General features: G+C 38.5%; 1 protein-coding gene across 3 annotated transcripts in view; it reads right to left on the reverse strand.

The window, feature by feature from the left end:
* The window catches only part of LOC145439719 (uncharacterized), a 51,309-nt gene that overhangs the window by 14,463 nt on the left and 19,422 nt on the right, over nt 1–17,424 (reverse strand). For all 3 annotated transcript variants that reach the window (XM_080317290.1, XM_080317289.1, XM_080317288.1), the window contains exons 11-20: nt 16,102–16,221; nt 15,920–16,045; nt 13,587–13,703; nt 13,080–13,196; nt 12,301–12,423; nt 12,117–12,236; nt 11,932–12,054; nt 9,305–9,529; nt 7,208–7,561; nt 6,465–6,596 (exon numbers count right to left, since the gene is read on the reverse strand). In XM_080317290.1, the coding sequence (XP_080173416.1) occupies nt 6,465–6,596; nt 7,208–7,561; nt 9,305–9,529; nt 11,932–12,054; nt 12,117–12,236; nt 12,301–12,423; nt 13,080–13,196; nt 13,587–13,703; nt 15,920–16,045; nt 16,102–16,221 (1,557 nt within the window). The remainder of the gene's footprint in view (nt 1–6,464; nt 6,597–7,207; nt 7,562–9,304; nt 9,530–11,931; nt 12,055–12,116; nt 12,237–12,300; nt 12,424–13,079; nt 13,197–13,586; nt 13,704–15,919; nt 16,046–16,101; nt 16,222–17,424) is intronic.

Genomic DNA, 17,424 nt, shown 5'->3' on the forward strand with positions numbered 1-17,424 from the left:
TTGTGGTTACTCAACCATGAAATTTGGTAACACAAAACCTGTGTATGATTGTAACTGATATAGCTCAGAGGTTACGTAGAGTAAAGGTTTCAATGTTATTTAGCAATAATTGCTGGTACATGTTCTTCACTGACCACGAATATCCCCGCTCCACAGTATTGGGTCAAGGTTCAAAACGCGATTTCAAAATTGGCATATGTTAAAATCGGTGATGCATAACGATATTTTTCAACTCATCTGGTGCAATTCTATTTAAACCAAAATTCACAAGCAAGGTGTCATTTGAAAGCTGTTTCCAACTAGAATACACGAAACATAGTTTTATTATTGATATTTGATATCAACATGGTTAAAAATATAATATGGTGCATAATGCAAAATAGGTCATTTTTTAAATAATTTTAATTATATTAATTCAGTGATTATCTGATTTTGCTATTATTTTACTCGTTATATGATAATGTGTTTCAGTAGATAATTATTGCCATTCTCAGAGAGTACCTTTATTTATTGCCTGTGCATTATGCTTGCAAGGGTGCTTCTGGGTTTACCGACTATCAGTAATTCGAGTCAACATCCAAATAATATTTCAATTTGTCTTCACACCCTCTCAGATTTCTCTGCAATATCATGTACAACTAAAGTACTCCATTCTGAGTAGAATAGAATATAATTAATATAACTTTATTGATCGGTTCTTGAGCAATTGCAGCAGTATGAAGAATGAGGATTTCGTGCTTACTCAACCATGAAATTTGCGTATAATTATAACTGCTAAAATCATACTTATACAGGCTGCAGGTAGTAATGCTCCTGTTTGGAATCGGTGTCCTGTGCTCACACTATATTTATTTTTTTAATTATTTTTTATTAAATTACTTGAACTTAAAATCATCGCTGCTCCCCTGATATATCAGGCAAAAAGGCCAGCGATTCCAATCAGGGTAATGCTGGTAAGCAATGATTGGTAATACATGTTCTTCACTCACTAGGAATTCCCCTCCGCATTACAGGATCAAGGTTCAAATCTTGATTTGAAAATTGACATACCAGTATGTTAAAATCAGTGATGCGTGACGATATTTCCGAACTCTCTGGCACGATTCTATCTAACTCAAAATTCATAAGTAAGGTGTCATATGAAAGCTGTTACCAATTAGAATCCATCAGACTTGGTTATAAATTGAATATAAGATTGGACCACAGTTGAAAATATACTTTGACACTTTATGCAGAACACGTCATGCACTATTTAGAGCGCATCTTTTCAATTAAGTTTTAGACAAGTGGCAGTCAAATATCACATGCAATACCAATTCAGCAATGTTCTACTCTTTCCAAGCTTCTATTTGACACCTTCCTCAAAAAAATCTGTTTAAATAGAATTACGCTAGGCGGAGTTGCATATTTGTTACGCATGGCTGATTTTGAAAACATGATGACTTTGAATTGACATTTGACCCCTAACCCCCATTAGTAAAGTTAAAAATTTAGGTCTATCACAATAAGCATATACCAAAATATCTTACTACAGAAATTTATGTCTGCCCGGCAGTAATTTGATCACTATAATGATAATTACAATTACACACTAGGGTGGAGTGAAAATGACTTTTTTTTTTCAAATCAAAAAAGGCCTTCCTCAATCCTGACAAATGACCTAAAACTTCAATTAAAAGTGACTTCAGGGTGTTGCCCCCATTTTCCAGCCGGCAACCCCCCAATTTCTGCGCGTGGGGGGGTAAAATGGCCCATCTCGGCAACCGCTGGTCGTAGAGTCATGATATATAGCTCAAAATCTGCGGAAGCATCATGTTTCTATCTGTCTTCTGAAGAAAGTTTTCTCTATTGTGAACACAAAATGAGTTATAGCCAAAAAACTATATATACGCACATTTTTGTTGAAATTCAGCATTTATTCTGACGAATTGTGATCTGTCATTAGTTTTTTTTTAAAGTAAAGTAACACAATGGCAATACCGAATATTGGGCCCATATTACAAATATATTCACAACACAGTCCTTTTAAAATCGGTTCAAAACATCATAATGAAACACTCACATTTAACGACTTTTATTAAAAATGCATTCTTTTGTCAAGTTTTTTCATCAGTTTACGAGACTTAATTTTTCGGCGAATGAGGCCATCTCGTCTTTGAAATCCCGAAACTAGTGCTGATGCTTCTGTTACGAGCTTTACATGTCGTTCCACTGTTTGATTGTGGCATGGATGAAACAAAATCAGAGGCTTCTCGCGGCATTCTTCTAACTCTGCATCAGTTAAGTGCTCAATCGTTGGGGGAAGTTGTTGATAAGGTTCAATATTAACCAATTCGTGGTATGCCTTGGCTTTAAGACACAGAATAAACGAATAGGACCCCAGTTCAATTGGTTGGAACTGCTATGACTTTCAATGTCCACAAGTGAATTTTATTCAGCGGCATGTTTTCGAAACGCAAGCACCTTGGTCACACCCTTATTTCGTATGTCTTCATTATCATCTACCAGCATTGCAATCATAATATTTTCGGGGTGTGCGGAATAACCGTTTCTTATCACCACATTCGGAGCAATTTTTCGAACGTTTCGGTCAGAGAAATTCAAAACCTGTTTAATCAAGTTGAAGATGTTTCTGGGTCCATGTGTTATATGTTTGTTTCCCTTGATCTCAAACCAAGTTGGAAAATGTACTTCAAAGCAAAAACGAACCAGAATCTCCAGGTTTAAAGGCGGTTCATTAACTGTTACATAATACCGTAAAACTCTGCACTGCATCCTAAAGTTAGCCATCTTCAATGCGCAACCGGTGGTCCAACCTCCAAGTAAGCCAGATCATCATCAGCATTTCCTTGAATAATTGCCCAGCACATTTATAAGCATATAACTGGTCCTTACTTAAGTCACTAACAATTTCCTATGGGAGCTTTTGAAAGGCCATAAGTGGTGGCGAGAGCTTTTTGAATTGAGTAACTGGCCAACAAGATACACTTCCACGTAGTTTTTTTTCAATTGGGTGTGACCAAGGTGCTGGCGATTCGAAAACATGCCGCTGAATAAAATTCACTCCCGGACATTGAGAGTCATAGCGGTTCCAACCAATTGAACTGCGGTCCTGTTCGTTTATTCTGCGTCTCAAAGTTGAACTTGGAAGCAAAGGTATACCACGAGTTGGTTGATATTGAACCTTATATCAACAACTTTCTCCAGCGATTGAGCACTTAACTGATGCAGAGTTAGAAGAATGCCGCGAGAAGCCTCTGATTTTGTTTCATCCATGCCACAATCAAACAGTGGAACGACATGTAAAGCTCGTAACAGAAGCATCAGCACTAGTTTCGGGATTTCAAAGACGAGATGGCCTCATTCGCCGAAAAATTAAGTCTCGTAAACTGATGAAAAAACTTGACAAAAGAATGCATTTTTAATATAAGACGTTCAATGTGAATGTTTCATTATGATGTTTTGAACCGATTTTAAAAGGACTGTGTTGTGAATATATTTGTAATATGGGCCCAATATTCGGTATTGCCAGTGTGTTACTTTACTTTAAAAAAAAACTAATGACAGATCACAATTCGTCAGAATAAATGCTGAATTTCAACAAAAATGTGCGTATATATAGTTTTTTGGCTATAACTCATTTTGTGTTCACAATAGAGAAAACTTTCTTCAGAAGACAGATAGAAACATGATGCTTCCGCAGATTTTGAGCTATATATCATGACTCTACGACCAGCGGTTGCCGAGATGGGCCATTTTACCCCCCCACGCGCAGAAATTGGGGGGTTGCCGGCTGGAAAATGGGGGCAACACCCTGAAGTCACTTTTTATTGAAGTTTTAGGTCATTTGTCAGGATTGAGGAAGGCCTTTTTTGATTTGAAAAAAAAAAGTCATTTTCACTCCACCCTATTACACACAGGTTCCAAGCGGTATAGCGTCACGGCCGAGTGAGCACAAAATGTCATTTTTCAAATTGCAATAACTCTGTAACAAATTGTCCGATTTTCTTGAAACAAATTTTGTTATGCACCAAATTTAATGCCTGATCGATGTGAAAATTTTCAATTTGATCCGAAATGGGTGTGGAGACGGGCGTTTGCATGTTGAGAGGGAATTACTCAACAGTTAAACTGCGCCAACGTCACAATCTGTTTTGTACGTCAGTAATATGTATATAATCCCCTACGCTCCATCACTCTGTTAAGTAGGGTTACCATACGTCTCCTTTTAGGATTTGTCCTCCTTTGTCAGAAAATCGAAAACGTCCTCCTTTATAGCTTGACAGCCAGGGTAATCGACAGGTTGAATTACAAAACGCTAAAATATACAATTGCATAGTATATTCATATTGAAGTGAAAATGGATATTTTAGTGAACCATTTAAAAATAGTACATTGCCATTCGACATGCTGGTGACGTCATATTTTGTGATACGATTGTTGATATACAATGTTTTTTGAATTGTCTACTAGTTGCCGACGATTACCCCTGACGAGTGTCAGCCGGAAATATTCGAGTTCATTTCAATATGAATTCGATTTCAATTTCAATTGTATATTAAAGTTCTGCACCTCCAAGGGTTGCCGGAAAACCCGTCCCTTGGAGAACCCGTCCCTACCAACTCGGCCCTCGGAGAACCCGGCCCTTGGAGAACCCGGCCCTCGGTGAATTCCTCGGGAAATTTAGAAATTAAGTGTATTCACAAGTATTAATATGAATTAATGAAGTAATAATGTTATTATCAACTGATTTGTCGGTCTTGTAAGGAGCTCAGGGCATGCGTAGGTCATGCAGTTACGGCGTGGGATATTAGGGTTGCCAGAGGTGGGATATTAGGGTTGGTGGAGGTGGGATATTAGGGTTGCCGGAGGTGGGATATTAGGGTTGGTGGAGGTGGGATATTAGGGTTGCCGGAGGTGGGATATTAGGGTTGGTGGAGGTGGGATATTAGGGTTGACAGAGGTGAGATATTAGGGTTGCGGGAAGGGGATATTAGGGTTGCCGGAGGTGGGATATTACAGTTGCCAGAGGTGGGATATTAGGGTTGGTGGAGGTGGGATATTAGGGTTGCCGGAGGTGGGATATTAGGGTTGGGGGTTAGGGTTAGGGTTGGTGGAGGTGGGATATTAGGGTTGCCGGGGGTGGGATATTAGGGTTCCCGGGGGTGGGATATTAGGGTTGCCGGAGGTGGGATATTAGGATTGGGGGAGGTGGGATATTAGGGTTGCCGGAGGTGGGATATTAGGGTTGCCGGAGGTGGGATATTAGGGTTGCCAGAGGTGGGATATTAGGGTTGGGGAGGTGGGATATTAGGGTTGCCGGAGGTGGGATATTAGGGTTGACGGAGGTGAGATATTAGGGTTGGGGGAAGGGGATATTAGGGTTGGGGGAGGTGGGATATTAGGGTTGCCGGAGGTGGGATATTAGGGTTGCCAGAGGTGGGATATTAGGGTTGGTGGAGGTGGGATATTAGGGTTGCCGGAGGTGGGATATTAGGGTTGCCGGAGGTGGGATATTAGGGTTGCCGGAGGTGGGATATTAGGGTTGGGGGTTAGGGTTGGTGGAGGTGGGATATTAGGGTTGCCGGGGGTGGGATATTAGGGTTCCCGGGGGTGGGATATTAGGGTTGCCGGAGGTGGGATATTAGGGTTGGGGGAGGTGGGATATTAGGGTTGCCGGAGGTGGGATATTAGGGTTGGGGGAGGTGGGATATTAGGGTTGCCGGGGTGGGATATTAGGGTTGCCGAGGTGGGATATTAGGGTTGCCGAAGGTGGGATATTAGGGTTGCCGAAGGTGGGATATTAGGGTTGCCGGGGTGGGATATTAGGGTTAGGATATTAGGATTGCCGGTGAATACAAAATTTCCCGAGGGCCGGGTACACATTTAATGCATTTTTAATTCAAAATTGTTCGAGGGCCGCATTCACCGAGGTCCAGAGTAGTCGAAAAACACCGTGAATACCACAACAAGTAGACCACGCGTGCTTGATATGCCAAATTTCCCGAGGGCCGGGTTCTCCAAGGGCCGGGTTCTCCGAGGGTCGAGTTGGTAGGGACGGGTTCTCCAAGGGACGGGTTCTCTGGTAATCCCTCCAAGAAGCTGTTAAAACGTCATAAATGACGCGAAATTTGCTAGTGCGGGTCATTCGAGAGTAGTACTGGGGAAATTACCTTTTTTTATTCAACACCACATTAGTATCGCTAAAAAGTGGGTAATGCGTGAGACGAGCCGGAAAGATTAACTTTTTCAGTTTGTTCAGTCAACACAACAAGATTTCCAGTACAAATTTAAGAATCAGCAGTTTTCTAGTCCGGTAATCTGACTTTCATGATTTGTTTAGAACTTTCACCCTTTCCTGATTCCAAAATATGGTAACCCTACTGTACCTATGTATATAAGACTTGTTATGTTTGGCAAGGTTTTCAAACTGAACAGCTTCTGGGACAGATATAGATACTTACCATCCTTTTCGCAATTCTCATGCGATTTCACAATCCGATATCTTTCCCACGGATGGCATAGGAAATTGTACCCCCGTCCTGTCCTACTTAGATAGAACATCTCGATAGAGCCATTTTCAGTCTTTTTAGAGTCTGAGAAAATAGTACGTCGGAACTGTATTAATTACAGAGCACCTTAAAATATCTTTGCAATGCACAGGAGGCTACGGATATCATTTACAAGGATGCATACAAGTTTCAAATGCCGAATATCACAATATAATTTCACGATCTTTGTTACGTTATAAGAATTTCACAGATTTCCTGACTGCGGTGGGTTCGAAATCAGTCAGTCAGTGTAGCATATATTGATATTTTCATGAAGTGAAAAACACCACAATATTGCAATATAATGCAAAGACAGAAGGGCTTTAAAACGACTTGGAGTAGTCTTTTTATCCTTAAACTGGGGTCGGTAAAAGGCCAATGTTGAAACTACAACTACAGAGCTGGGCTGAAGTATTGACGTTTTTTTGATCATCGGGTAACTCAAAGTGGTGGCCTATTTTTCAGTCAGCAACTTCCCAAATTTTGTGGTCAGGCTACTCAGTGAAGTTCAAAATCATTACTGACTCCACCCACAAGTTTTAAAAAACCCTTGCCTAGAGCAGTAAATTAGGTAGAACTACTTACAGGATAAGTTCTCATAAAACATTGAAACCGAATTTTTGCTGAAATAAACTTCTGAAGAAATTGACACCTACTTGAGCATACCACAGTCACCGTTTCCGTACCGCTGCAGTTGGCGGAACCATAATCGCTGAAATTACATTGCGAAATAAGATTTTCAGTCCCATCACACCTTATCGTATCAACCCAGTTTAGCATTGTCTCGTTCAATTCACTACTTTCTGGTGGCAAAAATGACACTCCTTGGTAACCCAGCTGTTTGCAGACAACATTAGACTCCTTTTCCTTCCATCCAGGATCACAAATTCTTCCCCAGTCAGGAGACCATCCATGAAATTCGGCATCAAGAGCATATATCTCAACATGTCCTTGATTTCTCATTCTACTATTTGAGTCCCTTTCGCCAGATAGTCGAAGATTCTCCGCTCCTGATGAAATAAATCGCATTACTCAATATATGGCAATGGTCAGTAGGCTAGTTAAGAACCTGTATTCTATGATTTTGGTACCCTTGCATGATTTCTGAAATAATGAAATTATCAACATAACTTATTCTGCTATCTCGTTGTAGCATTATTACATTACCTAAAAGACATAAACAGTAAATTCAAACCAATGCAATTCTGGGGTACATTCCCTTTACTTGTTTGAATTAGTTTTGGCTGGTTTTGAAATGGAATACATCGACTAGTAAATGGTAATGCTTCTATTTGAAATCCCTAGCTACACCTGTACTAAAGAAGAATGCTGAGCTATTATTTTCAATTGGGTAGGAACATAAACACAAACCAAGTTACAGATTATAACTTATAAGTTTTAACTCACAATTTGTTCTATGGACAAGCATATGATACCAGCAACGTAAGTACGTCATGTCCAGAGGTGGTCAAAGTAGTCAAGAAAGCTACTCAAGTAGAAGTAGAAGTAGCGACGAAAAAATCTACTCCAGTACTAGTAGAAGTACTTTCATAACCAACCCAAAACTACTTAAAGTATAAGTAGAATTGACCGACTTTAAATCTACTGAAGTGAGTAGTTGTGTAAACGATTGTAATTCGTTCACACGGACTGTCAAAAACTGCAAATGGAGTTATACGGAAGGTGTAGAAAGCTTGATTCATATTGATGCATCTCAGGAGGTGTCAATTTTTGACAGAATAAGCAGTCGTCCACATCATGGGATGTAGATGATAGCATGATATGGAAATACGATACTAATTCTTTGTTTACTCGAACACCCTGTTTTAGAGAATATCATGGCATGGCCCCCATCCCCATATTACAAGGCCCCTAGTTCAGTCGAAGAGCAATACAGAGAAGATGTGTCGGATACGGCTTGAACACTTTGAGCGATTAGTTTAAAAATATAGCAGATCGTAAAATGCCATATAGTGTATAGCTTTATTTTCGGAAAATATAAGGCATTACTACACTTGCTTTTATACTTCAACATAACTTATACATTTTTCAGACAATAGAACTGATACTATAATTAGAACTCAACATATATTACTCATAATTGGAGGAAGAATACAAATACTACTTCTAAAAAGCAGAAATTATATTTCATGTCTTTTGTCCAGAAATTTTAAACGGTGATCCGCTAAAACAGGTCTAACGTGAAAAAAGTAACAGTCGACTTTTCCAAATTAGGACACATCATGGGCTGCTAGGTATAATAGGTTATTGCTAGGTTGCGAAACGATAGTTTCAAACATTATGAGGGGCGATACTTACTGTGATGAAATATTTGATATAGGCAACAATGCAGCTTGAACGGAACCACACAACCTTGTACCGTATCTAAATTATATTCAGCGATACTTTCGTTAAAACATATTTGTCACTCCATAACTAATGAGCATGAAGCGCAACGAAAATTCTGGGTATTACATGACTTTTATGTAAATTAAATGTTGGTACTATGTGAAAACAGCCCCGAAATTCCTTAGGCTGTCTTTCTTATTGGGGGATTAAACTACTTCTACTTGACAAACTCAAAATAGCGAAAAGTAAGTTAGTAGTTCACAAAATATTACAAAGTAGAAGTAGCGAAAAAAAGATCTACTCGAGTAAGACCCAGAAGTAGAGGAAAACTACTTGAGTACTTCGAAAAAGTAGAAGTACTTCGTTACTGACCACCTCTGATCATGTCATACAAATTTCCTTACGTCCACATATATCATACGCATATCCTGTGTATCCCTCTTCACAAGTGCAATTGAAAGCATCAATCTTATCATGGCAGATGGCATGTGGAGCACATGGATTCCTTGATGCATTGCGCTCCCAAGTCCACCATTGACTATCATTGTGCATGATCAGAAAACTTTCTTTCAACTTCAAAAATGGACAATCCGTTGTCTTCTGCCATTCATCACGGCATTCATCGATTTCTAGATGGATATAAATTCATTTTTATGATAAAGCAAGTTATTATGTAATATAATGAATTTTATTATCTTGAAATACGCCATGGGTTTTTGATAAATACAATAAGCTCTTAATTTATTTCAACTTATTATGTCTGTTTTTAATTGGAATAATTCATAATATATTATCACTACCAAACTCCCGGTAGCACAGGTAAGAAGACAATGTTAATATGGGTCACCCAGTCTATACCGTTGGAGTAAATTTTCATTACATACGGCTATACATTAGCCTATCTTATCCAAGTATTTTTAACAGCATTGTACATGGTTTTAATAGGAATAGAGCTATGTACTGTACACCACTACATCATTCAGCGACATCACCAACAACTTTAAGCAAATCGTTATCTATTAAAAATCCATGAAATTACAATGATTGGATTTTTTGCTATGAATTATTCATTATCAAAACTGAAGTTGCATAATGTATGTGAGTAACCAATGTTATTTATAATCATTTAGATCCAGAATTCTACCAGAAACCAAAAGATCAGACATGAAAAAGTACGTTCGGCTAATCTTCTGCAATTTTTAGTCCTGTCACCACATCTATGAAATACCACCAGCACGGATGGCGTGTAATTCTCACATGCATACAAATACCAACACGAGTATTCTGACTCAATGTCAGTATCGATGTGCGGCTGTATGCATACATCATTCATGGAAATAATCTTTGACAGAGATTTTTGACACCGACGTAAGAAATTAAGAAAACAAACTATCTTTTCATTTGGCATTGGTAAATTTGTTCTGTGGAAATAATCTGAACAGATCATCACTTCCAAATATACAAATCGTTTTGTACCGTATAACCAACTTGGTGTTATTATGAATGTTGTTCCGTGATTTACTATATATTCAGAGTAAATTTCACTTTTAGACAGTGTTGGGATCAAGTCACTACCTTCGAGTCACGAGTCATTGCAGATTTTGACTCGAGTCAAGTCAAGTCAATCGATTTTCAAAGGTGACTCGAGTCAAGTCAAGTCACTCGTTTTTTGGAGGTGACTCGAGTCAAGTCGAGTCAAGTCAAGTCAAGTCACGAGTCAAGTCACCATTCAAAGTCATTACACTTTGCTAGCTGTGTGAAAGACAGATTAATTGATCAATGCTGATCATTTATCTTGAATCAAATAACGAATATCTAGTTAAATATACCTGCGAAAAGACGTTGTATCACTCACACACACGTAGAACTGTTAATAAAATACGTGAGTAACTGGACAGTCACATGCTACAGTCAGTTATTATCAGCCAAAATATAGGACATAATCAACATCTATACATCCGTGAGTAAATAAACGCCCAAATTATATTTGTTTGATTTAAATCATACATAAAGGTTGGTAAAGGTGAGCACTGCGCAACGTAAGCATTGATCCGTCTAAGAAACACAGACACATTGCTATTTAAAGTAATCTTCTACTACTACTACTACTACTACGACAACGCAAGCTGTGATACTTTAGTTTGCGGTCTATTTATTTGTGATCTAACAATCGAGGATCAGTGTATCGTACGATCAGTGAATGACTGGTTGCTCTCACAAGTGACACCGGCGTATCTCGAACAATCCGAACATACACAAGATACAGTGATTTATTCGACACAGTTTACTTGATGACTTGAAATTGACTCGTAAATTTTGCTCCGAGTCACGAGTCAATGCACATTTTTGAAGCTTCGAGTCAAGTCAAGTCAAGTCATTTTTCCAAAGTGACTCGAGTCAAGTCAAGTCATTCAAAAAAGTTGACTCGAGTCAAGTCATGACTCGAGTCATCCCAACACTGCTTTTAGAGTCACAACACATCCATTTACAATGTCCAAAATGACGCACAGTAACTACTATCCTGTACTTTCCATACTCGCTGCAATAAATTAAATTTTCCAGGAGCTGGTACACTCAAGTTCCCTCTTTCGTAAGCCAATGAGGCAGAACAAACCAGGCTAAGTACTTCCACATCTCTTTTAACAACGGGCATTGTTGGGCATTTCCCCTGCCTTTCATTGTTGCACCATCGTTCAATTTAATCATCCTCCGCCTGTTCATTGTTCAACTAATTTCATTTTGCATGAATCATAATAGGATGGCAGTCATAAACTGTGAATGATTGAAATTTAAACGGATTATGATACTATGATTTCACGCTGGGTAATTTTCGACAGTCTTTCATTCGTTAAATTATATAGGAAGTCTACTGCTGGAGATTCACGTTTGTAGAGGCTTGATTACGTTATGTAAACTTTGGGCAATGAAAATATATTTTTTGTACTTTTTGTACTACTATCATGACGCTTTCCTACTAACCAACAATAAACTAGACATTATGCTCCTCATCACCTCTAAAGTGAACTCAAACCTTGACAAACAGTATGGTTTCCTGTGAAACCGGAGTTACATTGACAATCATAGCTCCCAACCGTATTGCTGCATGTGGCATTTTCATGACATTCATACTGCTCTAACGCGCATTCGTTTTTATCTGTGAAAGAATATATCAATTAAGGATATTAGAGACAATGGTAGAATATCACTCCGGCTTACCCTTACAGATTTTTCCATCTCCTTCAAACCCAGACTGACAGGAACAATTGTAACTTCCTATCGTGTTCTCACAATCTGCATTTTTGTGACAAGGATCACTAATTTCACATTCCGAGATGTCTTGAAACCAAACCAATCGAATTAACACGAACTTTTTTGACCCATCGATGGCATTATTTCAAACCTTCACAAGATTTTCCATCTCCTGTGAAGCCCTTGTCACAAGTGCATTTGTAGCTACCTTCCGAGTCTTCACACGTCGCATTTCCGTGGCAACGACTGTTGGTGTTGGCGCATTCATTTACATCTGTAATCATTTTTGTTTTCAATAATGAAATTGTACCTGATTCAGGGAGACTGAAGTCTTTGACCACAAATTATGAGAAAAAATTTATTGGAAATGGTGTTTCAAACAGATTTGAGTCGAATATTATGCATATCTGAGTAGGATAATCAATGCGATACTAAGAATTGACACAATTTGATGTCGAAAAAAACAGAATTTCAATTCTGCCAAGAAATGATATGATGCCAGATCTTTGGAGTTGAGTGTTAAGTGTTAAGTGTCTTAAGGTTTGCAGCAACATTTTGCCAAGGCTAGTATGAACAAAAGCGTTGACTTAATATTTCAAAAGTAATGCCTTCATAGAGAGAGAGAGGGAGAAATATTTCCAAATACTACAATCATTACTGCACTAGAATTGAACTGCATTTAAAATGTTCATTTGCCTTATTCGATTCATATATTGATGTATATGTAGCCAAATTCCTGTTTAAATATAGTAATGTCTTCTAGTCAGTTTTAACAAACGTTGTAGTTTTATGGAACTCATCATGGTAATCTTGTAATAATCCATAAAGAATTGCAATGAGCAGATTGCAATTTTCACATCTTTTTAGTAGATGGGATGGCACCTAAAAAGAAGATGTGCTGATTGTCAGAGGTCTAAAGCTTTAAATTACTTTTGCATATCGTTCCATTTCCCGTAAAACCAACATCACAGGAACAGTTGAAGCCTCTAAACCAGCTTTCGCAGATAGCATTTTCATGGCACGGATCACGGGCGCATTCATCGATTTCTTAAAATACAAATTGCATTGAGCGACTCAGCTTGTCTTTTACAATGAAACATCTGCGAAACAGGATCAATTGTCAACAACGGTCCTGGAATCTGATTTAAGAGTGTTTCACAGATTCACCTTTCACAGGTTGGTGAATGGATGAATTTCCCAAGAAACACGTATTAAACTTACGCTGATCTTGGCTTTTCAGTATTCAATATCACCAGTTTTTCGGATGTGATTTAGTACTATCATCATGTCCTTTACAGTGGAACGCTTTGACCTTACAAGTTTACCAACATTGCATAATGCAGTTTATGAGCTTACACTATCTTCCAACAATACTAAAAACTAAACCATTAGCTATTTATAGATATAAATAACAGACAGAAGAAGAAGCAAACCAACCTTCGCAAATTCTTCCATTTCCGGTAAAGCCAAGCTCGCACAGGCAGGCAAAACTACCTACCGAGTTTGAGCAAGTTGCGTTTTTATGGCAATAACTATGAGCGCATTCATTAAGATCTGAAAGAATAAATTGAAGTGTAATCAGCATAGTTTGGCATTGAGAATCAGTGAGGATTCTCACATTATTTCAAAAACTATCTACCGCCTTCGGTATCATTCTTACCTCGGTCATTCAATTACTTCAGCTCTTACTTCAAAAAATTTTGAACCCAAAACGCTTACTTTCAATGATTATTGTATTGTGGATAATAGTTCATGGATAGGCAAGCAACATTTTGAGCAAAATTATCACTATCTCTGAACGGACATTATTTCCGCCAGATATGTATCGTGAAATATTCATGATTAGGATTTTATGACTGTTACAATGATATTGGTTATCAAGATAAACTCTTCTTCGAGTAGAGAGAGACAGAGAGAGAAGGGGGTATACGTTTTCGCCTGCACGATCGAGATGCTTTTGACGACAGAGATGCGTTACGACCGTAAGGGTCATCTAGTCAGCAACTCAGGTTTTTTTCCTCCATGCCATCCGTGGATGCTGAGCGCCTAGTAGTATTCAAACCGCTTATATCAATTACCTACTTGGTCAGATTTGAAAAGCCAAAACTACAATATTAATAGCCTCAAAAGATGTGAATTTCCTAAGCATACAGAATATGAGGAAGTTCATGTATCTGTTTCATCGCGGTCACTGTCCCACAAAATCCATTTACTTCTTCACTTTGAAATCGGAAGCATATAAGCACAATACATGTGCAACTGCGCCAGGGATATCTAGCATCTAGGCTACTCTAGGGAACTTAGATCCCTCGGCTGTCTGTTCAATTACCTTACATTCAGGGAGAATTACAAGAAAATGTTTCACTCTATCAAGAATAATGGACCACGACTGTGGAACATTATCCCACTGGCAATCTCACAGGCGTTAAGCATATCCAAGTTCAAGGAAAAACACAAGCAGATTCTACTGAATGAATGTGTCTCCTTGGGATTACGGAACAACAATCTTATATGCCTATTTCGCATAGCGGAACATGCTATTTCATTTTCATTTCTTGTCATTTTTATGTTGTCTTCTGTCTTCTTTTCATTCAGCGTGTAATTGTTCATGCCTTTCATTCACATGTTACTTATCGATATATGTAGGTGGGTGATTACTGATTAATTGAGTCCAAGTCGTTTTTACACCCCTCTATCATTTCATTCTATCACAATTGTGTAGTGTTTTACAATGGCGAAACTATGAATAAGCTAGAGTGAACTGAAGAGCACGACTTTCATAAGTACTTGAATAAAATTTTACAGCATTACTTTTACTTTAAGTGTCTCCAATGACTGCTTTGACAGCCCTATGGATATCTATATATTTCAGAGACATTTCGATACCGCTGGACCAACCCAACACACAAAGTATTTGATACGTTCAGTTCATTTATCAATCTACAATCTACATCCATAGAAATGGTATTGTTTAAAGCAGGGGTGTCAAACATACGGGCCGCATACTGCCCGCAACACGATTTCATCCGGTCCGCGAAGCATTGACATTGACACCCTATTCCGAGAGGTGCACACTGATTTCAGAGTTTTATGGAGGAACGGACCAAAATGTATTGCTTCACAGAAATGAAAACGCCGCTATATGCAGTTACCTTGGAGGATATATTAGCCATACAAAATATACGACTTAAATATATGTGGTCGCACTGCGATGTCACTTCCGACTTAAAAGGTCCCGGCTCTAGTTGAATCTCTTGATCAGACTTGTTGACCTCCAGGTCGTATCGATCATTCCTATATCTCAGACCAAATACCATGCATGCGTATTTTCTGTACCACCATTATTGCTGTTGTTTGTTATGTATTTAGGTTGGATGAAAAAAAGACTCTCCCTCCTCATACACAGAGCTAACAATAGATTACGACTGAGGCAAACAGATCATAGAAATATGCCAACTTATATCGTCGTTTGCACCACCGTTTCAACGGTTGATATCGGTAGTCAATCGGCAAATCATTGTATTTTTTCCAATTACATTATCTATATATATTATATAGGCTACTTGATAATAAAGAATCCAAGTGAAAAGATAGGGCATGATTTTGGAATCAGTTGACTGGTGCGGCCCGCGAGCGATTTGAAGGTTTGAATCCAGCCCGCGACCCAATTTGAGTTTGACACCCCTGGTTTAAAGTAAGCAAATACTATGAACTCTAATGCAACAGCAGATGAGGCAAATTTAAATATGTTTTCACTGAAATGTACAAACCTTCACAAGTATCGCTGTTGGTTCTGTTGAAGCCTTGCACGCAGTTGCATTGGTGTCCTCCGATAAAATTTTCACAAGATTCATTCTCACTGCATTTGTGAGCTGGTACGGTGCACTCGTCAACATCTTGGAATGTACATATTATTTAGACGTGGACTTTTATCCAAATCTCGTTCACAAACCTTCGCAATAAGTACCGTCACCAGTGAATCCTTCAAGGCATGTACAATTATGATCATCAAGAGTCCCCGTGCAATTTGCATTCACATGACACAAGTTATATCTTGCGCATTCGTTCAAAGCTAGGAAATTTCAATATTTATTAGGCTGTAAATACTAATGAGGCATCAGGTATGACTAAGATCCAGAAATCAATGACGATTTACATCCCAGGAATATCGAGAACTCTAGTTCTCTAGAACGCCAGTTCTAGCTATCCCTGCTACATCCGTAGAAATATTGCTGTTAAAAGTTGGTAAATACTTTCCACTGTAATGCTTTGCAGATGTAGAGCATTTAATCATGTTTCCAGTGTTATATTAATTTAATTAATTTAATTAATTATTAATTATATTAATTTTGCTGTTGCACTGGTATCATCCAATGAAAATTTCACAAGATTAAGTCGCAGAAACCTACTGGTGCGCATTCGTCAAGATCTTGTGATTTACACAACATTAATATTTGGACTACTATGTGTTGGAGGGCTTCTGGCACGGTTGTAACCAAGTCACAAGGTTCCGAGTCACAAGTCAATCTCACTTTTATAGTTTTGACTCGAGTCAAGTCGAGTCATTTTCAATTCACTACCGAGTCAAGTCCAAGTCACTTAACCTGTTTCCATGTGCAATGTGTAGAGGGTCGAGTCCGAGTCATAGTGTTATGACTCAAGTACGAGTCCAAGTCATTGTGTTCACTGCTAAGTTTTTGAGTTCAATCTGGTTCAACCACTTTTTTCAACTCTGCTCGGGTGATATAGATGGCTCGCATTCATAATATCGTAATTTTCCTCAGTCATAACAGTTTCGGGCCCTATTTTCCAAGTAATAGGACTGATAGACAAAATACCAATAATGTGGTGACTTTCCTATTCTTCGAAATTACGATGAAATGTCTGTATTGGCCGTCCTAGTTTTGAGTCATATGACTCAGTTCGAGTCATGCACAATGACTCGAGTACTAGTCGAGTCAATACAAAAATTGACTCGAGTTGAGTCATTTTATGCATTTGAAAAAATAACTTGAGTCAAGTCGAGTCACGAAAAATTCGAATCATGATTCGAGTCATGACTCGACCCTGACAACCCTGGCTTCTGGGTTTCAGGATTCCCATAGTCACCTGGCCTGCGTAGGCAATGCCATACAAAAGTCTATAGCAAAATTGGGCCTTGTTAGTTGTACGGTATGTAAGAAGAGTAGGATTGAACAACAAATATATTGGGCCGGACATAAAATACATGTTTGTGTGTAAAAACGTCATTAAAACTTACAATATAGGCTATACT

The sequence above is a fragment of the Botryllus schlosseri genome, chromosome 5 (genome assembly GCF_051294905.1).
Source record: "Botryllus schlosseri isolate E-star chromosome 5, Bs_hap1, whole genome shotgun sequence".
NCBI classification, from domain to species: Eukaryota; Metazoa; Chordata; class Ascidiacea; order Stolidobranchia; family Styelidae; genus Botryllus; species Botryllus schlosseri.